General features: G+C 30.3%; 1 protein-coding gene across 1 annotated transcript; it reads left to right on the top strand.

Moving 5' to 3' along the window:
- The first annotated feature begins 11,788 nt into the window (after positions 1 to 11,788).
- On the top strand, positions 11,789 to 18,935 carry LOC136975927 (myb-like protein X). The gene is made up of 6 exons (XM_067271092.1): positions 11,789 to 11,798; positions 12,098 to 12,276; positions 13,916 to 14,177; positions 16,268 to 16,389; positions 18,148 to 18,297; positions 18,762 to 18,935. Exons 1-6 carry the CDS (start codon positions 11,789 to 11,791, stop codon positions 18,933 to 18,935), a joined length of 897 nt encoding a protein of 298 aa, XP_067127193.1.
- Positions 18,936 to 25,957: the final 7,022 nt, after the last annotated feature.

Genomic DNA, 25,957 nt, shown 5'->3' with positions numbered 1-25,957 from the left:
ATAAACTTTTTTATAAAATAAACTTGAAAGAAATATCTGTATATAGGTTTTAAAAGCTAACTACAGTAAAAGTACAGAATTATATTAAATGCTAATTCTATAAATAAAGAATTAAAAGCCATCCATAGATCAGAAGTTTGTGTTGGACTCTCGCAAGTTCAAGTCTCTACCTTCAGACGAAAGAGAATTCCTAATGCGAGAATCATGAAAATCAGTAAAGAAGCGTGGAGCTTCTTTACTGATTTTAAAATTATACATAATTTTTTAAAACGTGAATATTATTATTCATTAAATGAAAGCAATCAAATAAAATTCGTCCGTGCAATATGATAAAGACTGTTGAAAAATTACGATTTTACTTTCATTTAGATTGGTAGGAAACCCAAAAACTTTTTGCAGGAGATTCTCAAAATTATATCACTAGTTATGCCATTAGTAATCTTATTTATGATTTGAACTTTAAATACATTCTAAACTCAGTAGATTCTTCTCAGTAGATTCTAATCTCTTTGTTCTATTTCTTCTTCATCGACTTCCTAAGCCGCTATTTGCTCTTCAGTACCGAACATGGGCGTCCGCAGAGGGGGAGCAAACGAGACATTTGCCGTCCTGTCCGATCAAACAAAAAACTCCACAAATATAATTGTAAAAGAAATTGAGATATGTAACCTTACACTCGACTATGGGCCGCTTTGTTTGCTATGCTTGATGCAATACTGTATTGTATAATCTATTTTTGGAAAAACCTCCAAAAAATTAAATAAATAAATAAAAATTTATATATCTAATTATCCGTCTCTAAGCTTTGCCTCTCAGGAAAATTTTTTGCATACGCCCATGGTATCGAAGATATTGATTTTGCTACATTCGGTTCAAATGTTTTCTATGTTCTCTAATCTACTAACTATATCTTGAAAAGTTGGGAAACTCACCACAGTTATAGACACCGATAACAAATTTTTATTTAATTCATCAGACACTTTTAGATGGAAGGTAGAAGCTGTTTTTTCTAACACGTCGTACTACATGTTATTTTCATCTTCACCTTTCTTTGTCTTAAAAGACTCTTCATTATTGAAAAACTTTCACTGATAAATAACAGTATTGAAATAAACTACTGCTCAAGCTATCACAGCTACCGTTTCTTGCTGGAATCCAAGAAGGCGGCAAAAGCTTTCTACATAATTCAGAATTTTTATAAGAAATTATCCTCCTCAATAGACTATAAATATGTTGAAAGTTACTAGAAAATTTACTGGACAATGGTTTGCTTGAATCCAACCCGGGGTACTATTTTGTCTAATGATAATAAATAAAAAAACACCAATAAACCACTTTACACTTTTGCCTTTCATTCGAACACTATTCTTTTTTCGAATACATAGATCAAACTGAATTTGGTAAAATTGCAAGTGTAAATGACACTATGGTACTTTGTCAGAGCTGTAGAGGAGGAGCAAAAAGTCAAAGGAACCATACCTCTATATATGACCCTTCGTGAGCTATAATCCCCCGAAATCAGCGTACTTCCAGGCGCTGTAGAGAGTCGCGTTCTGCTAAGCCTATCGCGTGTTTAGCTGACAGTCCGGTAGTCAAACATTCTAATGATATTTATTGGTAAAAAATAAAAAAAACTCTGACATGCGACCCTTTGCGAGATATTCACCTCCAAATGTGGAACCCCAACGGCGGTAGTTCAGGTCATCATATTGCTTGCGAAGGTCATGTTTGCAAGCAAGTTATGTTTTAGGCACGGCGATCAGTGTCTTTAACATAATTCACGGGGTTCCCAGACTAGGATCATTGGCGAGCCCCCTTAACAATAGAGTCGTGCCGGTCATCTATTAACTGCTTTCGGGGGGGATTGAATTGAAAAAAACGTGACTTCCGGTTTGCATCGGAAGTTCATGTATAGCTAATTGGGACCTCCTGTCCCTAAGATTTCCATATCTGGTCTCGATTTCATCTAACTCCGATTCTGATTCTGAAATGACAAAATTTGGAAATAAATGTAGCATTCCTTTGAAAGAGTTTGTCACGTTGTAAGTAATGAAGACATAAAAAAAACTTTTTAGCCGTCAGTAAAGAAAATGTCATCGGGCGGAGTTACGAGCGGAAGTTTCAAAGTTCGATCAACACTTACGGACGAAGTTGAACGGAAGTGTCAAATTGATTAACCGATCAAATTAAGAATTTAGGGGAAAGATCCTTTAAAAAACCAGAAATTGAAGGAGAAAAAATGATCGCCTTTTCCTGGCTCAATCTGTTTATCCTCTGCGTCGGTTTCCCTGTTGTCTCGGATTTTATTTTCGTTCTGCCGTATTATAAAGGTTTTTCGTTTTTTTTTTAAATTATTAACTTCATCCAGTTGATGTTGCATTAATACGCGAAACGTGCAACTCCGACAGAGACCGAAGAATCTTTCTGAAAGCGAAATAATATTTTGTGAAAGAAACAAAATTTTAAGAATTTGATTTATTTCATCCGATGGCCGAAAATGGACGAAAAAGATATTTATCGACTTGGTCAAACGAATTTCGTGCAATTTTCGATGATGATCAAACCTCAAGACGTAGAATTTAAGAAGATCGTCTTTCAACTCTCCACTGTGGACATTCTGCACGATGTAAATACAGAAGATAATTTATTTATCAAATACCGAACGCAAAAAACAATGATTGAAACAAAATTTAAAAAAAATTATAAATTAATTAATTTAAAAAAATAAAATTTATTCTATTCTAATTTTTACGAAATTCGAACACTGTTGACGCGATTTTTAAGTTTATTTGATTATTTAGCATTTCTAACCCTTCTGTTATATTATATTATAGTTTTTGATTTATACTTACAAAGGTTATATTACGTAAGAGTTTATCATATCGAGTTCTCACTCTAACACACTTTAAAAATTCCTTAATTTGTGTACAATAGAGGAATAAAAAGTTTAAACAATGTCTTAGATTGGTCATTCGGTGTGATAAACCATTACGTAAGATAACCTTTGTAGTTATATAAATCAAATACTATAATATATCAAACATTAAAACGAAAATCATATAAAGAGTTTGGTTATTTCAGCCTACCATCGTCACGTTTATCGCGATAAATATGGCAGGATTTCATTGGACAAGTAGACACCAATTGAAAATCTTAAAAATATCTTGAAATTTTTATGATATGTTATTTTTTCTAATATTAATCCTAAGAAACTGTACCATTCACAGCCGAATATCAAACGGTAATCTGCCAACTAATCAAATTTTGCAAAAAAGGCCCAAATATTCAATCTCGGAACTCTCTAAAACCACTTAAAACATATTTTGCGTTCGCCGGTAATCGCGTATTATATGATTTTCCTATTCGAATGCCAGCATACCGCTGGTCCGATAGAAAGAACGAATTATTGCGAAGGAGGTTGAAGTAATTGACCGAAAGTAGTTGTTGACCTCCTTCTGAAAAAGAGGATGGTCAAAGACTACTAATTAATACCGGTCTACCAGTGGCATGCTGTCATTGGAAGCGGTGGATGCGCTGCTTCCACCTTCCAATGACTTTCCCTTGTATTTTCTAAAATATAAATTTTCATATTTTAACGTACTTTGAATTAATTAAAATTAATATTTTATTATAACTGCATTATGTATCTTATTACAAATTTCTATGCTACATGTGAAAAAAACGATAAGATTGCTATTGTATATTCGAATATCAGTGGCAGAAAAAATGTGAAACCGGGTCAGCTTCCAAGCAGCCAGATTATAGGCATTGGCGCATGCGCTTTACAGAGCACCAACCTCACGGTTTAGCTGGTGGAAGCTTAAGAGCTTCGTATAAAGCTTCCAATTTTATATTCCGGACAGGTTCTGGGCTGTTAGCCGCCTGCCTGCTAGATATATGTTAAAATTTTTATACAGACGATTCGAAAACTTTTCTTACTGTTTAATTATAAGAGAAATTGAAAGACGTTGTATTATAAAAGCAATAACTTATCATCGTACCAATTTCATCAGCATTTTCGTTCATGATTTCGTCAATCGTTTTTGTACAATATCTTGATGTAGCCCCCAATTCACTATCACGAGTTTCTGATGAATAGTCGTCTAGAAGGCTTGTTTCATCCTCTTTGTAATTGACTTCTCTTATTGAAGAAAACTTTTTTACTATCATAAATTTTTTGAATAAATGACGACGTTCGATATTTGTATTGACAATTGATGCTGACGTCGAAGAAACACTTTCATGCGAATTTTCGGCAGAACTCTGAAAAAAAAGTTTTAAATACATTTATTAAATATTAAATTTGATTAATAATATTCGACAGTTATATTTTTAGTAATTGCTGAACGAATTTAATAACGCGATGACAGGCAGCTTCAAAAAGTGGTTGTAATTGACAATTGGAAAAATATTGCTCAAATTGTCCTTTATTGTACATTAACGCAGAGTGATAATGAAAACATTAAGACTTCATTGACAATAATACGGAGGGGGTGCAAATATAGATATGCAGTTGAAAATCTGAGAAATACAAATGTTTGTTGTTCATTATTATTATTCTTACAATCTTATATTAGTTCGTATTCCTTATTTGTGATTTAATTTGTACATAAAAATACAAGGTAGTTCTAATTAAAGGTGCCCTACTCAGACCTGTCTAGATCCCGTTCTTATGAACGTATTTTGATGAAACTTGGTATATATGTTATATGGACACAGGGAAAAAAATGCGAAAGAATTTAGTTTGAATTTTTACCACTAAGTGAAAAAATTGCGCATAGAGAACAAGAAATACAAAATGAAAACACACAAAAGATTTTTATTCACAACATTTGTTTACTGTGCAATCCATTTGCATCAATCACGTGTTCAAAACGTCTTACAGCATTGTAAAGCGTTTTGAACATGTGATGGATTGCACATTGAACAAATGTTGTGAATAAAAATCTGCTTGTTTCCAGTTTGTTTTTACTGTTCTTCATGCGCCATTTTTTCAACTAGTTGTAAAAATTCGAACTAAATTTCTTTGCATTTTTCTTTTCTCCGTGGTCTATATACCACATATACGAAGTTTCATCAAAATACTTTCAGGAGAATGGGCTCTAGACAGGTCTGAGTTGGGCAACTTTAATTATAACCGCCATGTATATGTTTTTTCTTCCTATTTTCTTCCTGTATGATTTTCGACAGTAACATATACCTACTTTTGCACCCCAAGTGTATATTAACTGAACAGCAATTTTGAAATTGTAACTATACATTTGCACTGTCGTTGGTCTAGCTGTTTGACTGTTCTTCGCTAATCTCGGGAACGGAGTTAGATAGATGAGAACCGAGACCACCCTAAGAGAACCTTAGAGAGCCGAAGTATCGATTAACTATATATGGGGTCTGGGCTAGACCGAGAGTTGTGTCATTGTTTTAAATTAAAAATAACTGACAAAAGTATTGCCGCTTTGCATTGTAACTATGTCACGATGAACTTTGGTCGTTGTCATTGTTTGCCTGTCTGTTGAATTATCTGCAATCTGTACACATTTACAAACACAAGAATGTCGTTTCGCATTATAACTTTTCAAAAACAACAATTTTTATCGTGGATATTTTCATTCACATCAGAGATATGACGTAAAATTAATTATTTAAATCTATCAAAGAGAGTATGCTTTTAATTATTTAATTGCAAAATGATATTGTCTTTCTAATTTATGACTTGGAATCAAAATATGTGATAATATTCTATTCCCAGATCAAAATCAATTGCACTTCATTGTGCTGAATAAATAAATATATATGTATATTTTGGTATTAATATAACAGTGTTGTATTTATCAGGTTTGTATTACTCAACTTTCAAATGATAAAAAAAATTGAAAAATAATTAAATTAACTTAAAACTTACAACAGAAAATTCATTAGAAATTATGGAATATGTTTCCGTGGTCACGCTTTTTCTGGTTATTGATTCATTTTCTTTAAGAATTTCTGTTACTGACTCCTTCTTATAAATTGTAGACATTCGTCTCAGTTCAATCGTTGATACTTTACTTTTATCATTTTTTTCAATGTTTAAATCAGCCACTAAAATATGAAAATTTACAATAAAAATTACATATCTTTATTATAAAGTTTTATATAATAAAAACGCAATCTGTGTTTCAGTCTGTAACAACCTCTTAAATCAAAATTAGTAGTTTAATCATTATTAAGCTTGAAATCAAAACCTAGTTTTGTATAACATCAAAAAGGCAGAAATAACGTGAATAAATTCAGTAAATATGTAGTCAAATATTTGAAAGAGTTTGCTGCCATTGAATACATGCATTGTGCATAACTATGTATAACCATGAGGGTAAATGTTGTTAGGTATCAAGACTTACAATATGACATTGGTCACTGACTACTAATGTTAAAATATTGAAAAAAATTAAAACATTTCGAGTATAAATAGTCTCTTGATAGTCGAATTGAAAGATTAATTCTATGGATATTTTAGTATTTTAATTAAATAAGAAACGAAATCAAAGATCTGACTGCAAGGTCAATGATAGATATATTAGCAACCGAAGACAGGATGATTGATCGAAGATCCTACAAAAACAGTGCTTTGATTTACTATATTTTTTGAAATTTGCTTTTAATTATTTGGATAGATTTTTCTAGACTTTATCAGAGAGACAGCGAAAACAATTTTATTACACAGATTATGGCTCTGCTGTGGATAAAGGCCCGAGCATAGGTTTCAATAATACACAGTGTATCTATCCTCTGTGTCAATGATCTTGTCGGAAGTTACGTGACTGTATATGCAGATATGTGAATACTAATATACTTGAGTATCAAAAGTACTCAGCATAATAAATAAACAGAAACAAAACATCTTATTTGTCCAAGAAATATATATAATTAAAAAAACAAACGTTTCCAGCTCGATTAACAGACCATCTTCAGGTCGAAAACGAAAATGAAACAGATACGTTCCATGAATAGAATACAAAAATTTAAATCAAAAAGTTTAAAACAAAAATTTTAAAAATTTTTACAAGAGAAAACGGAAGAACGTATAAAATTAAACAAAATAAAATAACATAAATCTTCAAAAGTATTAATTCTGGTCAGAGTTTTTAGTAAATTTTTTAACCATGAACTTCCACGCTGACGTCAGGCTCTCGGCATCTCTTGCATTTAAACAGTTTTCTTGTAGCCTATTTCTATGTACAGTAGAGCGTCGTTAATTGAAACGTCGGTAATTGAAATGGCTGGAAATTGGAACGATTTTCAGTCGGACTGTGTCGTGTTGAATCGAACGTTTTTGATACTAAATTTACTTCTAAAGTATAATTTTCATGTTTTTTTTTATATTCTTCAATATATTTATTTTGTTTGTACAAAATGCAGAAATAATTTTTAACGATACGATAGCCTCGATTATTATTATAAAAATTTTCGTTAGGCTTAAAACGACGAAAATTCAACACGAAGCGACACGCAACGGAGAAAAATTTGAACATCGGACAGGTTAATATATTTTTTTGTACAAAGTCAAAAATTGGAACAAATGACTAAGTGGAACGACCCCAGTCCTCAATTGACGCCAATTTTCGACGCTCTACTGTATTTCAATCTTCTTCGCCGTCATTGATAAAGTTGGAGAAGACAAAGGTTTGATAATTGTTGTCTCGTCCCACTTCAGTTTAGAACCTTGGGCTTGCGCCATTTGTGACAAAATTGTAGCATTAGACCCTTTTCTTTCGTTATATCTATGCTCCTTTAGTCTTACGCCTAAGTTCCTAGTAAAACTCTGACCAGAATTAATACTTTTGAAGATTTAAGTTTTTTTTTTATTTTATTTTTAGTTTAATTAAAAATTGTAATTATTTTATTTTTATTTTTTTTTTATTTTTTTTTTTGCATTTCTGTACGTTTCACAGTTCCTCCAATTCAAAAAGTGTAAAAATGTTGGGGAAAGTCGTTTTCCATCGCCCACTGTACTTTCTCTCCATTATATATAACAGCGGAAAAGTAAAAATAATTACAATAATTAAAAATAACGTATCTTTATCAATTAAAGGCATCGGGGATTTGATTAGTAGAGTAATTTTCACAAATAAGTGTCATAAATGGCAGGCTTCAATTTCTTAAATTATGCCACGAAAATCAGCATTGAAGCATGGTTTTTATTTCAATTAAGGACTTGCCATAACACAACTAATGTAATTAAACACAAAATAAGATAATTTAACTTACTTATACAATTCTTTATCTCAAAATTAATTCGAGCTTCAAAAATTTGCAACCGACAAGAATCGCTTCGAATAAACAACTCGTTTCTACGATTGTTAAAATTGTATTGTTAAGAGTTATTGTGAATATTAGGACGCCTTTTGTAGAGAAAATAGAAGCTGGCATTTTGGTTGGAATGCTCGTAACGGGAGGATAGGAGGAAACGTTTTCGGGTTTTTTGGCGGAAAGACTCTGGCAACTCATACTGTGCTTTTATCTGACTGTATATTTTCAATTTAAACAAACGTTACTTTGATTTCGACGTGTCTAGTTTCAGTCAAGAACCCGTAACTTAGTGTTACAGCCAGGGCCGGATTAAGCCTCTAGCGGGCCCTAGACAAAATTTAAATTGGGGCCCCATTTAAATAAGTTGCTTCTAAACAAATCTTATATAATGTGACATTAGCGTAACTAGCATGGATGACACCCGGTGCGGATATCGTGGTGTCATCCCAAGTCACACCGTAGTGTCACCCTTTTTAACTCTTTTATAAAATACTATTCAATTGTAATATCTTCGCACTCGAGCAACTTGAACGCTATACCGAATATGCGATGTCGCGACGTATAAATTTAGATTCTAAAAACTTTAAATTAAAATCAAAGTAAAAAGCTACTCTTTAAAATCCGACTTCGAGTGAGTTAAGAACACAAAAAAAAAAGGACGAAAAGATGCTATACTTTCATAATTTTATTAATTCTATTTCCCAAATGCATTTCGCAACGCCTCATCAGTGGGTAGTTGAGTTTTGGTAACCTCCGTTCCTTTTATGCTGGATGATGTTTTCCCAGCATGCGTCTATCTGCAGATAGACGCATGCTGGGAAAACATCATCCAGCATAAAAGGAACGGAGGTTACCAAAACTCAACTACCCACTGATGAGGCGTTGCGAAATGCATTTGGGAAATAGAATTAATAAAATTATGAAAGTATAGCATCTTTTCGTCCTTTTTTTTTTGTGTTCTTAACTCACTCGAAGTCGGATTTTAAAGAGTAGCTTTTTACTTTGATTTTAATTTAAAGTTTTTAGAATCTAAATTTATACGTCGCGACATCGCATATTCGGTATAGCGTTCAAGTTGCTCGAGTGCGAAGATATTACAATTGAATAGTATTTTATAAAAGAGTTAAAAAGGGTGACACTACGGTGTGACTTGGGATGACACCACGATATCCGCACCGGGTGTCATCCATGCTAGTTACGCTAATGTCACATTATATAAGATTTGTTTAGAAGCAACTTATTTAAATGGGGCCCCAATTTAAATTTTGTCTAGGGCCCGCTAGAGGCTTAATCCGGCCCTGGCTGTAACACTAAGTTACGGGTTCTTGACTGAAACTAGACACGTCGAAATCAAAGTAACGTTTGTTTAAATTGAAAATATACAGTCAGATAAAAGCACAGTATGAGTTGCCAGAGTCTTTCCGCCAAAAAACCCGAAAACGTTTCCTCCTATCCTCCCGTTACGAGCATTCCAACCAAAATGCCAGCTTCTATTTTCTCTACAAAAGGCGTCCTAATATTCACAATAACTCTTAACAATACAATTTTAACAATCGTAGAAACGAGTTGTTTATTCGAAGCGATTCTTGTCGGTTGCAAATTTTTGAAGCTCGAATTAATTTTGAGATAAAGAATTGTATAAGTAAGTTAAATTATCTTATTTTGTGTTTAATTACATTAGTTGTGTTATGGCAAGTCCTTAATTGAAATAAAAACCATGCTTCAATGCTGATTTTCGTGGCATAATTTAAGAAATTGAAGCCTGCCATTTATGACACTTATTTGTGAAAATTACTCTACTAATCAAATCCCCGATGCCTTTAATTGATAAAGATACGTTATTTTTAATTATTGTAATTATTTTTACTTTTCCGCTGTTATATATAATGGAGAGAAAGTACAGTGGGCGATGGAAAACGACTTTCCCCAACATTTTTACACTTTTTGAATTGGAGGAACTGTGAAACGTACAGAAATGCAAAAAAAAAAATAAAAAAAAAATAAAAATAAAATAAATAAATATAATTAAAAAAATATAAAAAAAAAAAAAAAAAAACTTAAATCTTCAAAAGTATTAATTCTGGTCAGAGTTTTACTAGGAACTTAGGCGTAAGACTAAAGGAGCATAGATATAACGAAAGAAAAGGGTCTAATGCTACAATTTTGTCACAAATGGCGCAAGCCCAAGGTTCTAAACTGAAGTGGGACGAGACAACAATTATCAAACCTTTGTCTTCTCCAACTTTATCAATGACGGCGAAGAAGATTGAAATACAGTAGAGCGTCGAAAATTGGCGTCAATTGAGGACTGGGGTCGTTCCACTTAGTCATTTGTTCCAATTTTTGACTTTGTACAAAAAAATATATTAACCTGTCCGATGTTCAAATTTTTCTCCGTTGCGTGTCGCTTCGTGTTGAATTTTCGTCGTTTTAAGCCTAACGAAAATTTTTATAATAATAATCGAGGCTATCGTATCGTTAAAAATTATTTCTGCATTTTGTACAAACAAAATAAATATATTGAAGAATATAAAAAAAAACATGAAAATTATACTTTAGAAGTAAATTTAGTATCAAAAACGTTCGATTCAACACGACACAGTCCGACTGAAAATCGTTCCAATTTCCAGCCATTTCAATTACCGACGTTTCAATTAACGACGCTCTACTGTACATAGAAATAGGCTACAAGAAAACTGTTTAAATGCAAGAGATGCCGAGAGCCTGACGTCAGCGTGGAAGTTCATGGTTAAAAAATTTACTAAAAACTCTGACCAGAATTAATACTTTTGAAGATTTATGTTATTTTATTTTGTTTAATTTTATACGTTCTTCCGTTTTCTCTTGTAAAAATTTTTAAAATTTTTGTTTTAAACTTTTTGATTTAAATTTTTGTATTCTATTCATGGAACGTATCTGTTTCATTTTCGTTTTCGACCTGAAGATGGTCTGTTAATCGAGCTGGAAACGTTTGTTTTTTTAATTATATATATTTCTTGGACAAATAAGATGTTTTGTTTCTGTTTATTTATTATGCTGAGTACTTTTGATACTCAAGTATATTAGTATTCACATATCTGCATATACAGTCACGTAACTTCCGACAAGATCATTGACACAGAGGATAGATACACTGTGTATTATTGAAACCTATGCTCGGGCCTTTATCCACAGCAGAGCCATAATCTGTGTAATAAAATTGTTTTCGCTGTCTCTCTGATAAAGTCTAGAAAAATCTATCCAAATAATTAAAAGCAAATTTCAAAAAATATAGTAAATCAAAGCACTGTTTTTGTAGGATCTTCGATCAATCATCCTGTCTTCGGTTGCTAATATATCTATCATTGACCTTGCAGTCAGATCTTTGATTTCGTTTCTTATTTAATTAAAATACTAAAATATCCATAGAATTAATCTTTCAATTCGACTATCAAGAGACTATTTATACTCGAAATGTTTTAATTTTTTTCAATATTTTAACATTAGTAGTCAGTGACCAATGTCATATTGTAAGTCTTGATACCTAACAACATTTACCCTCATGGTTATACATAGTTATGCACAATGCATGTATTCAATGGCAGCAAACTCTTTCAAATATTTGACTACATATTTACTGAATTTATTCACGTTATTTCTGCCTTTTTGATGTTATACAAAACTAGGTTTTGATTTCAAGCTTAATAATGATTAAACTACTAATTTTGATTTAAGAGGTTGTTACAGACTGAAACACAGATTGCGTTTTTATTATATAAAACTTTATAATAAAGATATGTAATTTTTATTGTAAATTTTCATATTTTAGTGGCTGAATTAAACATTGAAAAAAATGATAAAAGTAAAGTATCAACGATTGAACTGAGACGAATGTCTACAATTTATAAGAAGGAGTCAGTAACAGAAATTCTTAAAGAAAATGAATCAATAACCAGAAAAAGCGTGACCACGGAAACATATTCCATAATTTCTAATGAATTTTCTGTTGTAAGTTTTAAGTTAATTTAATTATTTTTCAATTTTTTTTATCATTTGAAAGTTGAGTAATACAAACCTGATAAATACAACACTGTTATATTAATACCAAAATATACATATATATTTATTTATTCAGCACAATGAAGTGCAATTGATTTTGATCTGGGAATAGAATATTATCACATATTTTGATTCCAAGTCATAAATTAGAAAGACAATATCATTTTGCAATTAAATAATTAAAAGCATACTCTCTTTGATAGATTTAAATAATTAATTTTACGTCATATCTCTGATGTGAATGAAAATATCCACGATAAAAATTGTTGTTTTTGAAAAGTTATAATGCGAAACGACATTCTTGTGTTTATAAATGTGTACAGATTGCAGATAATTCAACAGACAGGCAAACAATGACAACGACCAAAGTTCATCGTGACATAGTTACAATGCAAAGCGGCAATACTTTTGTCAGTTATTTTTAATTTAAAACAATGACACAACTCTCGGTCTAGCCCAGACCCCATATATAGTTAATCGATACTTCGGCTCTCTAAGGTTCTCTTAGGGTGGTCTCGGTTCTCATCTATCTAACTCCGTTCCCGAGATTAGCGAAGAACAGTCAAACAGCTAGACCAACGACAGTGCAAATGTATAGTTACAATTTCAAAATTGCTGTTCAGTTAATATACACTTGGGGTGCAAAAGTAGGTATATGTTACTGTCGAAAATCATACAGGAAGAAAATAGGAAGAAAAAACATATACATGGCGGTTATAATTAAAGTTGCCCAACTCAGACCTGTCTAGAGCCCATTCTCCTGAAAGTATTTTGATGAAACTTCGTATATGTGGTATATAGACCACGGAGAAAAGAAAAATGCAAAGAAATTTAGTTCGAATTTTTACAACTAGTTGAAAAAATGGCGCATGAAGAACAGTAAAAACAAACTGGAAACAAGCAGATTTTTATTCACAACATTTGTTCAATGTGCAATCCATCACATGTTCAAAACGCTTTACAATGCTGTAAGACGTTTTGAACACGTGATTGATGCAAATGGATTGCACAGTAAACAAATGTTGTGAATAAAAATCTTTTGTGTGTTTTCATTTTGTATTTCTTGTTCTCTATGCGCAATTTTTTCACTTAGTGGTAAAAATTCAAACTAAATTCTTTCGCATTTTTTTCCCTGTGTCCATATAACATATATACCAAGTTTCATCAAAATACGTTCATAAGAACGGGATCTAGACAGGTCTGAGTAGGGCAACTTTAATTAGAACTACCTTGTATTTTTATGTACAAATTAAATCACAAATAAGGAATACGAACTAATATAAGATTGTAAGAATAATAATAATGAACAACAAACATTTGTATTTCTCAGATTTTCAACTGCATATCTATATTTGCACCCCCTCCGTATTATTGTCAATGAAGTCTTAATGTTTTCATTATCACTCTGCGTTAATGTACAATAAAGGACAATTTGAGCAATATTTTTCCAATTGTCAATTACAACCACTTTTTGAAGCTGCCTGTCATCGCGTTATTAAATTCGTTCAGCAATTACTAAAAATATAACTGTCGAATATTATTAATCAAATTTAATATTTAATAAATGTATTTAAAACTTTTTTTTCAGAGTTCTGCCGAAAATTCGCATGAAAGTGTTTCTTCGACGTCAGCATCAATTGTCAATACAAATATCGAACGTCGTCATTTATTCAAAAAATTTATGATAGTAAAAAAGTTTTCTTCAATAAGAGAAGTCAATTACAAAGAGGATGAAACAAGCCTTCTAGACGACTATTCATCAGAAACTCGTGATAGTGAATTGGGGGCTACATCAAGATATTGTACAAAAACGATTGACGAAATCATGAACGAAAATGCTGATGAAATTGGTACGATGATAAGTTATTGCTTTTATAATACAACGTCTTTCAATTTCTCTTATAATTAAACAGTAAGAAAAGTTTTCGAATCGTCTGTATAAAAATTTTAACATAAAATTAGATAAGTTTGTTAGTATTAACATTAAAATTTGGTAATTAATGTTTCTTGCATTGATAATGAAATTAGAGTGGAAGAATACTTTAGAATTTATTTTACTTAAGCAGAAGTTTCTTTTTTGAATGAAAAGTACTTTAATGTTTGTTGTATCTGTTTAATTAAAATTCTAATTTTGTCACACATTCTATCACTCTGTGCACTTTGTCATTCTTGAATTGCGGATTAGTATTCGAAATCATTTATATCTTGTGTTCACTGCAGACGGATAATGTAACTGCATGTTTCAGAAGCGTGATCGTTTTTGTATAATTTATAGTTAATGGCCGCTTTATATTTTTTACACAAAAAAGAAGGCAACATACACACTAAACGTACCATATTATATTTTTCAGAAAGATTAACAAACAAAATAAAGAAAGACCTACAAACGACGAAGAAGTTGTTTAAGCCGGAAAAAGTCGTTGATAATATTGACTCATGTTCCAAAATTTCTGATGAATTTTCTGTTGTGAGTTTTAAGTTAATTTAATTATTTTTCAATTTTTTATCATTTGAAAATTGAGTAATACAAATCTGATAAATACAACATTGTTATATTAATACCAAAATCTACATATATATTTTTATATTTATTTATTCAGCACAGTGGAGTGCAATTGATAGGACACAAAGAGCTTATTACATTCTTTATTTATTCATTGATGGGCGTTTCGGGTTCTTTTATCTCTTTTCAGTCAGCCTTTAATTCTTTTTCTCTTATGCATAAAACTGTAAAAAGCGAATCAATTGCACTCCATTGTGCTGAATAAATAAAGTAAATAAGAAAACACAATTTAAAGTAAGAGAAAGAAACATATTTATTTTATGTAAGTTCACTTCATACTATTTATTTATGAAGTTGTTCCTTGTTTAGTTTTTAAAATTGATAGATTCGTTTCACACAGAATATTTGAACTATTATTGCTTATATTAATGATACTACGTTTAGAAATAATTGCTTTCATTTGATCTGGGAATAGAATATTATCACATATTTTGATTCCAAGTCATAAATTAGAAAGACAATATCATTTTGCAATTAAATAATTAAAAGTATACTCTCTTTGATAGATTTAAATAATTAATTTTACATCATATCTCTGATGTGAATGAAAATATCCACGATAAAAATTGTTGTTTTTGAAAAGTTATAATGCGAAAAGACATTCTTGTGTTTGTAAATGTGTAAGATTGCAGATAATTCAACAGACAGGCAAACAATGACAACGACCAAAATTTATCGTGACATAGTTACAATGCAAAGCGGCAATACTTTTGTCAGTTTTTTTTTAATTTAAAAAAATAACACCACTATCGATCTAGCCCGGACCCCGTATATAGTTAATCGACACTTCGGCTCTCTAAGGTTCTCTTAGGGTGGTCTGGTTCTCATCTCTCTAACTGCGTTATCGAGATTAGCAAAGAACACTCAAGCAGCCAGACCAACTACAGTGCAAATGTATAGTTACAGTTTCAAGTCCAATGAATATACCCTTGGAGTGCAAAAGTAGGTATATGTGATTATGAAAAACATACAGGGAGAAAATAGGAAGAAAAACATATATTTTTATGTAGAAATTAAATCAAAAATTAGGAACACGAACTAATAAATGATTATAAGAATAATAATAAATGAACACCAAACATTTGTATTTCTTATATTATCAACTGTATACCTACTAAATCATACCCTCCATCTCATGTTTAATGAAGTCTTAATGTTCTCAATATTACTCTGCGATATCCACAATAAAGGACAATTTGAGCAGTATTTTTTCCAATTGTTCATTACAACCACTTTTTGAAACTGCCTGTCAACGCGTTATTAAATTCGTTCAGCAATTACTAAAAATATAACTGTTGATTATTATGAATCAAATTTAATATTTAATAAATATTTAAAATTTTTTTTAGAATTCTGCAAAAAGTTCAAATTTTCAAGTTGAAAAACAAATTGAAAAAGATATGAACAAGTTAAAAAGTTTTTCTATGCCAGAAGAAGTGGCATATAATAATGAGAGATTTCTGCCAAAAAAAGAGTTCAGTCGAAAATCTGATAAAGAGGTTAGAAAATATTTTCCTGTTTAACCTTTTTCTAGGTTAAATTTATTTTTATTTATTTATTTATTTATTATTCTGGTACAAAGACCCTGTTGTGGGGATAAAACAAAAAACAAAACATAAGCATACATAATCTTACACAACAATATAAACAAATTTCACAGATATATTCACTAATTGTAATAACCTAATAACAAAATTACAAAAATTCATAAATTATTAATATCATTTCTAAACTGAATTCAAATCAGAAAACAAAAGACTTAAAGAACTACATGGGAGAACTATCCGAAAGCAAATTAACAACCAACTAGGTTAAAAAAACTTTCCTATAAGAAAGGAAAAACAACAGTTTAAATCACTTATTAAAAAAAAATCGGATAGTCTCCCAAGCAGTCCAAGCAACCACAGGTTAAATAGTAGGCAGGCCACGCCCCAAGACGAAATTTACATAAAATAATCACTACTTGCTTTAAGCCTAAAAACAATTTTTAAAATAATTAAATGAAAAATAAATAATCCCAAAAGTCTCCTCGCGGAATTTTGACAAAAAAGTACAAACAGCGATAATATGAAACGCATCCAATGGCGAGTCAGCTGCCCCACATAAGCAAATGTCTCTTCTGTAATTACATAAAAAACTTAATGAATTACATCTGCTTGCATTAATATGCCCATAACATTAGAAGAAAAATTACTATTATAAATAGAACAATCAAAAAAGGTTTTATTCAAACTCTTATACTACTCACAATAAAATCTTAATAACATACCGCTATTCAACTTCAAAACATAGTTATCAAAATTATTTAACTTTAATAAATAAACACCGTTAACAACTTGTAACAAATTATCAAAATCGATTTCGTTCCTTGAACAATTAGCTAAGCAATGCTTCGACCAAGGTAACTCAACTTGTTTCAAAACAATACGCAAACAAATCTTACTAAGACTTTCTTCGTTTAAACTCAACGTTCTAAAATATCCAATTAACACATTTGTTCAAAGTCAAACAAGATAAAGGAATCAATGAATATTCCATAGACACTAGATAACAGGAGTACGGAAGCCCGTACATTCTCTCAATAAAAGTGACTAATACTGTATCCAAGCTCTCCGCCTGAAACCCCCACACCTTGGAAGCATAACAAAGAGATGAACCCACCACGGCATTAAAAACCTTAACTGATCCTTCAAATTACACAACTTAGCAAACTGACACATATGAATAACTTTGTCCGTTTTTATCTCGGCATTAACTTTACAAGACCTCACATGAGTATTAAAATAACCATTACTTTTAAAAATTACCCCTAAATACTTATATTGTGATACAACAGAAATTGGAACACCTCAGAACCACCATTTGTCAGCCTTAGAAGCCTTACTACCATTTCGACAAACCATAATTTTAGATGTGGCAAGATTCAATTGTAAAATAAGAAACACGAACTAATAAATGATTATAAAAATGATAATAATGAACAACATACATTTGTATTTGTCAGATTTTCAACTGTATACTTATATTTACACCCCTCCGTATTATTGTCAATGAGGTTTTAATGTTTTCATTATTACTATGCGATATTCACAATAAAAGACAATTTGAGCAATATTTTTCCAATTGTCAATTGCAACCACTTTTTGCAGCTGCTTGTCATCGCGTTATTAAATTCGATCAGCAATTACTAAAAATATAACTGTTGATTATTATGAATCAAATTTAATATTTAATAAATATATTTAAATTTTTTTTAGAATTCTGCAGAAAATTCAAATCATCAAGTTGATGAAGAAATAGAAAAAAATATGAAAAAGTTAAGAAGTTTTTTTATGCCAGAAGAAGTGGCATATAATTATAGGAGATCTCTGCCAAAAAAAGAGTTCACTCCAAAATCTGAGAAACAGGTTAGAAAATATTTTCCTGTTTAACCTTTGTCTAAATTAAATTAAACACATGTTATCATCTAATGTTAATTTGTCCGCTTAGAAGCTTTACTACCATTTCGAAAGACCACAATTTTAGATGTGGCAAGATTCAATTGTAAAATAAGGAACACGAACTAATAAATGATTATAAAAATGATAATAATGAACAACATACATTTGTATTTGTCAGATTTTCAACTGTATACTTATATTTACACCCCTCCGTATTATTGTCAATGAGGTTTTAATGTTTTCATTATTACTATGCGATATTCACAATAAAAGACAATTTGAGCAATATTTTTCCAATTGTCAATTGCAACCACTTTTTGCAGCTGCTTGTCATCGCGTTATTAAATTCGATCAGCAATTACTAAAAATATAACTGTTGATTATTATGAATCAAATTTAATATTTAATAAATATATTAAAATTTTTTTTAGAATTCTGCAGAAAATTCAAATCATCAAGTTGATGAAGAAATAGAAAAAAATATGAAAAAGTTAAGAAGTTTTTTTATGCCAGAAGAAGTGGCATATAATTATAGGAGATCTCTGCCAAAAAAAGAGTTCACTCCAAAATCTGAGAAACAGGTTAGAAAATATTTTCCTGTTTAACCTTTGTCTAAATTAAATTAAACACATGTTATCATCTAATGTTAATTTGTCCGCTTAGAAGCTTTACTACCATTTCGAAAGACCACAATTTTAGATGTGGCAAGATTCAATTGTAAAATAAGGAACACGAACTAATAAATGATTATAAAAATGATAATAATGAACAACATACATTTGTATTTGTCAGATTTTCAACTGTATACTTATATTTACACCCCTCCGTATTATTGTCAATGAGGTTTTAATGTTTTCATTATTACTATGCGATATTCACAATAAAAGACAATTTGAGCAATATTTTTCCAATTGTCAATTGCAACCACTTTTTGCAGCTGCTTGTCATCGCGTTATTAAATTCGATCAGCAATTACTAAAAATATAACTGTTGATTATTACGAATCAAATTTAATATTTAATAAATATATTTAATTTTTTTTAGAATTCTGCAGGAAGTTCAAATGATCAAGTTGATGAAGAAATAAACAAAGGCATGAAAAAGTTAAGAAGTTTTTTTATGCCAGAAGAAATGGCATATAATAATGAGAGTATTTTGCCAAAACAAGAGTTCTCTCAAAAATCTGAGGAAGAGGTTAGAAAATATTTTTTTTGTTTAACCTTTGTCTAAATTGAATTAAACATGTGTTATCATCTCATGGTAAACTCTTATTCATGACCACATTTCATTTTTACTTTATCTTATTTTGAATTAATTGTTTTGAATTAAGTCATTAAATTATTTCATTTTTTTTCTTAATATTTATTAAAAGTCAGTTATTATTTTATTATTCATTTTGTTTATTTTTATTTAATTCATTGGGATATAGTTTATATTACTTTACTGATTATAAATTTTTCATATTAATTAAAATGTAATATTTCCAAAATTTTTTAAATGAATATTAATATTTTCGACTTATAAAATTACTTTTCACTTCTTTCAGAAACCAACGAAATGCCTGGATTTGTTCCAGTTCTACTTCCACAGAATTTTAAGTTTTTTCTGTCGCAAGAAATCAAAAGTCTAACTTATTGAAAATGGAAGTGGAAGATTTTGGATATGTCTATTATTTATTTGTTTCCAATTTCTTTAGTTTTCCTTTTTATTTGAAAAATCAAAGCAAAGTTTTAATTTCTTTCCTTCTTTTTCTTATTAGAAAAAACAAAAAAAGTTTTAATTTTCTTTTTCTTATTAGAAAAAACACAAAAAAGTTTTAATTTTTCTTTTTCTTATTTGAAAAACACAAAAAAAGATTAGTTTTAGTTTTTCTTTTTCTTATTTGAAAAAACACAAAAAAGATTAGTTTTAGTTCTTTTTCTTATTTGAAAAAACACAAAAAAGATTAGTTTTAGTTCTTCTTTTTCTTATTTGAAAAAACACAAAAAAGATTAGTTTTAGTTCTTTTTCTTATTTGAAAAAACACAAAAAAGATTAGTTTTAGTTCTTCTTTTTCTTATTTGAAAAAACACAAAAAAGATTAGTTTTAGTTTCTTATTCTTATTTGAAAAAACACAAAAAAGATTAGTTTTAGTTTTCTTTTTCTTATTTGAAAAAACACAAAAAAGATTAGTTTTAGTTCTTTTTCTTATTTGAAAAAACACAAAAAAGATTAATTTTAGTTCTTTTTCTTATTTGAAAAAACACAAAAAAAATTAGTTTTAGTTCTTTTTCTTATTTGAAAAAACACAAAAAAGATTAGTTTTAGTTCTTCTTTTTCTTATTTGAAAAAACACAAAAAAGATTAGTTTTAGTTTCTTATTCTTATTGAAAAACACAAAAAAATTAGTTTTAGTTTTTCTTTTTGTTTATTATTTGAAAAAAACAAAAAAATTAGTTTTAGTTTTTTATTTTTATTTAAAAAAAAACAAAAAAAGATTAGTTTTAGTTTTTTTGTTTATTATTTGAAAAAACAAAAAAAGATTAGTTTTGGTTTTAGTTTTAGTTTTTCTTTTTCTTATTTAAAAAACACAAAAAAATTAGTTTTAGTTTTTTATTCTTATTTAAAAAAACACAAAAAAGATTAGTTTTAGTTTTTCTTTTTGTTTATTATTTGAAAAAACAAAAAAAAGATTAGTTTGGTTTTAGTTTTAGTTTTTCTTTTTCTTATTTAAAAAACACAAAAAATTAGTTTTAGTTTTCTTATTCTTATTTGAAAAAACACAAAAAAGATTAGTTTTAGTTCTTCTTTTTCTTATTTGAAAAAACACAAAAAAGATTAGTTTTAGTTTCTTATTCTTATTGAAAAAACACAAAAAAAGATTAGTTTTAGTTTTTTATTCTTATTTGAAAAAACAAAAAAAGATTAGTTTTAGTTTCTTTTTCTTATTTGAAAAAACACAAAAAAGATTAGTTTTAGTTCTTCTTTTTCTTATTTAAAAAAACACAAAAAAGATTAGTTTTAGTTCTTTTTCTTATTTGAAAAAACACAAAAAAGTTTTAGTTCTTTCTTTTTTATTCTTACTTGAAAAAACAAAAAAGTTTTAATTTCTTTCTTTCTTTTTCTCATTTGAAAAAAAAATTTAATTTTTTCTTTTTTTATTTTTATTTGAAAGAACAAAAAAATAGTTTTTCTTTGAAAAAAGTTTTAACTTCTATGTTTTTCGTTTTTCTTTTGTTTGAAAAAAAATCAAAGTTCGGTTTTTAAAAAGAAGTTTTTACTTCAATTTTTTTACGTTTATTACAAAATAAGTTTTCACTTCTATGCTTTTATTTATGTAATACAATAGAATATGGAACTGTTATTCATAAAAAAAATGTATTATTAATTTAATAAATAAATTTTTATAATTTATCTGCATACATTATCAGTATATTTTATTACTTTTAACTTTGATATTCTTGCTAATAAAATCAATGCTTCGATAATTTAATAAACACACAATACAATTTAATAAACATACAATACAAATATAATATAACGTTTTAGTCGATTGTAGGGAAAAGAAGTGCCCCGTTTGTTTCCCTCTGCAGGCGCCCCTGTACATAGTTAAAACTTATTGTACTTGAAAGCTTTTTCTTTCACTATGTTTAATATTTCACCTTCTGGCATATAAAATCATTGTCTATGTGAAAGTTTCTTATTACATTAGCAGTAGTGCTGTCATTTAATGAGTTAATTAAAATGAATTACTAAAAATGAATTAATTAAATTGTAATAATATAACTTTCCCGATTAATCAAACGTTATCCACTTATACGAGTTGCCATAATACATTTTTTTATCTCTTGTATTATTTTATTATTTTAAACAAATCACGTAATAAGTTTTTATCAAATTTTATTTTTTTATTGCCGAGGAAAAAACGGAATTCATCTCGTTTCCAAATATCTTTTGATATTAATTTATCGAAAGATTAGGACGTAGGAGAAGTAATATGAACAATGAATTAATGTTTTCTCTCACCCAATAAAAACAGGTTACCTGGAAGGTGATCCGTGGCCGCGCCACCGCCGTGGCTACATATCCAATTCCTTACATCGGGGGTCATAACGAGTTATGTCGTTAAATCGACAAATACTAACAGAAAGGTTTTTTTTCCTCTATAAAGTTGTCGATATCGCGAGGCTGACTCAATATCCGGTTGGAAAAACAACGGGAAATAAAGGCGGAATTTCTGTGGAAAATTCCCTTTGCTGTCAGATTATTACGTTATTTCGTACTTTTAACTTTTCTATTGTTATATTATAGTATTTGATTTATATTTACAAAGGTTATATTACGTAAAAGTTTGACATCGAGTGACCAATGTAACACCTTTAAAAAATTTTTTAAACCGCGAACACTAGATTCTGGGAGCGGTTCTGGGCTGCTAGCCGCCTGCCTGCTAGATATTTGGCCGCCATCGCCCGATTATGTGAATCATGAGTAGACTAGATTTATAACTTAACCCAACCGATAGGAGTTTACTGGCATGTTTTTATGATAGTTCTGTATTGTGGCTCCGCCGGGAGGTCGGACGCAGTCGGACCTCCTTTTTATCGGTTAACAGGTCCGTTAAGACCTGGCCACTGTCGAGGATGGCTGTCCAGTCTGGAACTAATTACTTGTCAGGTTGAGTGAAGGAGGAGAGGGGGCTCGTTGATAAGATAGAGGCGAGATTCGAATAAATGACACCAGTTACAATAACAAACAGAATTTATTACGAGACAATAAAGAACAGTTACACCGGATAACATTGACAGAGATATTACGTACTAACTTAGGAAAGTTCGAACCCGAGAGAGAGTTTACAAATAAGTGGTCGTCATACCTCAACAAGGATCAAAGTCGGAGGACGGAGTCAATTAGGAATCCAATCGCTGGCGGCGTAGAGACTTCGAGTCCGACTAGAGGCGGGAGCTTCGAACGACCCCTCTGTCCTCGCTCCCCTCCTTTTTATTTCGTCCCCTCGTTACTTTTCTCGCCAATGAACGAATTTTGTCTTTAGTTCCGTTGTGACTCAGTTTCGAGTTTCGAGGGGAAGGGAAATACAGTCATTCCCCTAAGACGGGTTGACTTTTGGTTTGGAATTTGGTTATTGATGTCAAAATAAAGACTAATAGAATTTAAATTTATATTTTGCCGGTAGATTCGAATTCTCACAACAGGAGTTTTAAAAAATCCATTTGATATATTTATACTGCGTTTATTCTGCTCTCCCATCTTATATTACTTACGGATTTCGATGTTAAACCGGCGATATTACGATTTAGTATGTCCCATCTGTAAGGGGATGTCGAAAAAACGTGTACAATTCTTGTATAATGTTAAAAAATTAACTGTTACTTTGGCATCATCATTTACAACCAAATTTAATGAATGAGACGTACAAGATACAATAAAAGCTCTAGAATTTATTTTCCTTAAATTTACGATTTATGTATCTGCTGTCATAAAAATTTGCCTTTCCACTGTTTTCCCAAGACTACAGATATTCAAGTACAAAATAACTGGTTTCGACTTATTTCTGCTTAAGCAATTAAATAATTAAGAGATTAGGGAATTAGAGACATAAATAAAACCCTGCCGAAAGAGCCAGAATTTTAAACAAAAGCTTAACCCAACCAATCTCTAGCCCAGTACAGTGGGGACTGATTTCTTCGTAATATTAGATAATAAAAACAGAAATTTTTCTAGTTCAATGAGAGTTACTAAAAAGTTGTAAATTTTGGAAATTTTCGTGGACACTGGTAAAAAACGAATTAGTTAGAAAACAAATGACGAACAAGCTACTTAGTATTAAGTTTAACATATTTAGATTTTTACAGCTATGGTGAGAAACGTTCAAAATTTACGACAACCCTGTCGCGTCTTTGAGATATACTAGTGATGCGATTTAAGAGGCATTTGACATTGACCGGTATCGGCACCCTTGGGATTTGGCATGTAAACGCTGCACACCTACCTGAGCCGTCTCTGATTCCATCCATTAGCCACTCGTATCGAGCTATTTGATTAAGTGGATTGTTTTAAAATTAAAAAAGTAAAGAATATTTTATGTTATTTTTATGTACGTTTTTTTTACAAAGCTACATTTAATTATAATTTTTTTTAAAAGTATATTAATACAATTGAACAATATATTGTATCAGGTATGTATATCCAGCGCACATTTTATTTCACCGAGTAAGTTTCTATAATTTATTTTTAATTTTAGCCCGTATGTCGTGGCTAGCGATTCGGAATGTAACTGTGATATTAAAAATACATTTAGAGAAGTCTACAGTTTTTACCGGGTTATCGAACAAATGAATACGAATGAACCATAGACCATCACTGACGTGCAAGTAACTGATTGCCCCTGGAAGTCGGCTTCTTACAGAAACACAGTTTCCCTGTCATCAAATGTCACGGCACGCCACTGGATTTCGTATGTCCCATCTATAAGGGGATGTCGAAAAAAACGCGTACAATTCTTGTACATTGTTAAAAAATTAACTGTTACTTTGGTAGCATCATTTACAACTAAATTTAATGAATGAGAGAGATGCACGAGGTACAGAAAAAGCTCTAGAATTTATTTTCCTTAAAGTTACGATTTATGTATCCGTTGTCATAAAAATTTGTCTTTCCACTTTTTTCCCAAGACTACAAATATTCAAGTACAAAGTAACCGGTTTCGAATTATTTCTATTTAAGAAGTAGTTAAATAATTAAGCGATTAGGGAATTGGGGACATAAATAAAACCCTGATGAAAGAGACAGAATTTTACTTAAACAAAAGCTTAACCGAACGAATCTCTAGCCGCGTACAGTGAGGACTGATTTCTTCTTAATATTAGACGTAATAAAGACAGAAATTTTTCCAGTTCAATGAGAATGACTGAAAAGTTGTAAATTTTGGAAATTTCCGTGGACACCTGGTTTTAAAACGAATTAGTTAGAAAACGAATGACTATTAAGTTTAACAAATTTAGATTTTCACAGCTATGGTGAGAAACGTTTAAAATTTACAACAACCCTGTCGCGTTCTTTGAGGTATATTAGTGATGCGACAAAAGAGGCATTTGACATTAACCGGTATCGGCACCCTCGGGATTTGGCATGCATGCATATGCACTGCACACCTACCAAGATCGTCTCTGATTTCAACTGTGAGCCACTGGTAGGGAACAATTTTAATTAAATGGATAGTTTTAATATTTAAAAAATAAAGAATATTTTATGTTATTTTTATATACAGTACGTTTCTTCACAAACTATATTTAATTATAATTTTCTTTAATTGAATATTTTGTACCAGGTATGTATATTTGTATATCCATCACACATTTTATTTTAACAAGTAAGTTTTTATAATTTTATTTTTAATTTTAGCCCTTATATCGTGTCTTCCACTTGTGTGTTCTGTTAACAGTGTATTGGAAATCATGTATGCTTATTTCAACACAGGGCATAGTTGGTATGTTGTGTAAGTTTCTGTTCTCCTCCTCGATCCAGCCTGCTTCAGCATTGTGCGTGACAGCACTGGACCAAAGAGAAGACCAATATGTTGTGAGTTCTTCTTCTGTTGGTGTGCCACTGTGCTGTGTATCAGTGTTTGCT

This window comes from Centruroides vittatus, unplaced genomic scaffold, assembly GCF_030686945.1.
Source record: "Centruroides vittatus isolate TY-2023 unplaced genomic scaffold, ASM3068694v2 contig_391, whole genome shotgun sequence".
NCBI classification, from domain to species: Eukaryota; Metazoa; Arthropoda; class Arachnida; order Scorpiones; family Buthidae; genus Centruroides; species Centruroides vittatus.
Note: the sequence above shows the minus strand (reverse complement) of the source record. Positions and strands in the feature narration are given on the sequence as shown.

What these genes read in the sequence shown, in the direction of transcription:
- LOC136975927 (XM_067271092.1), top strand. An exon ending in CGAAAATGCTGATGAAATTG is followed by an intron (nt 14,178 to 16,267) that starts GTACGATGATAA and finishes CAAATTTTCAAG; the next exon opens with TTGAAAAACAAATTGAAAAA. An exon ending in CTCCAAAATCTGAGAAACAG is followed by an intron (nt 18,298 to 18,761) that starts GTTAGAAAATAT and finishes AATTTTTTTTAG; the next exon opens with AATTCTGCAGAAAATTCAAA.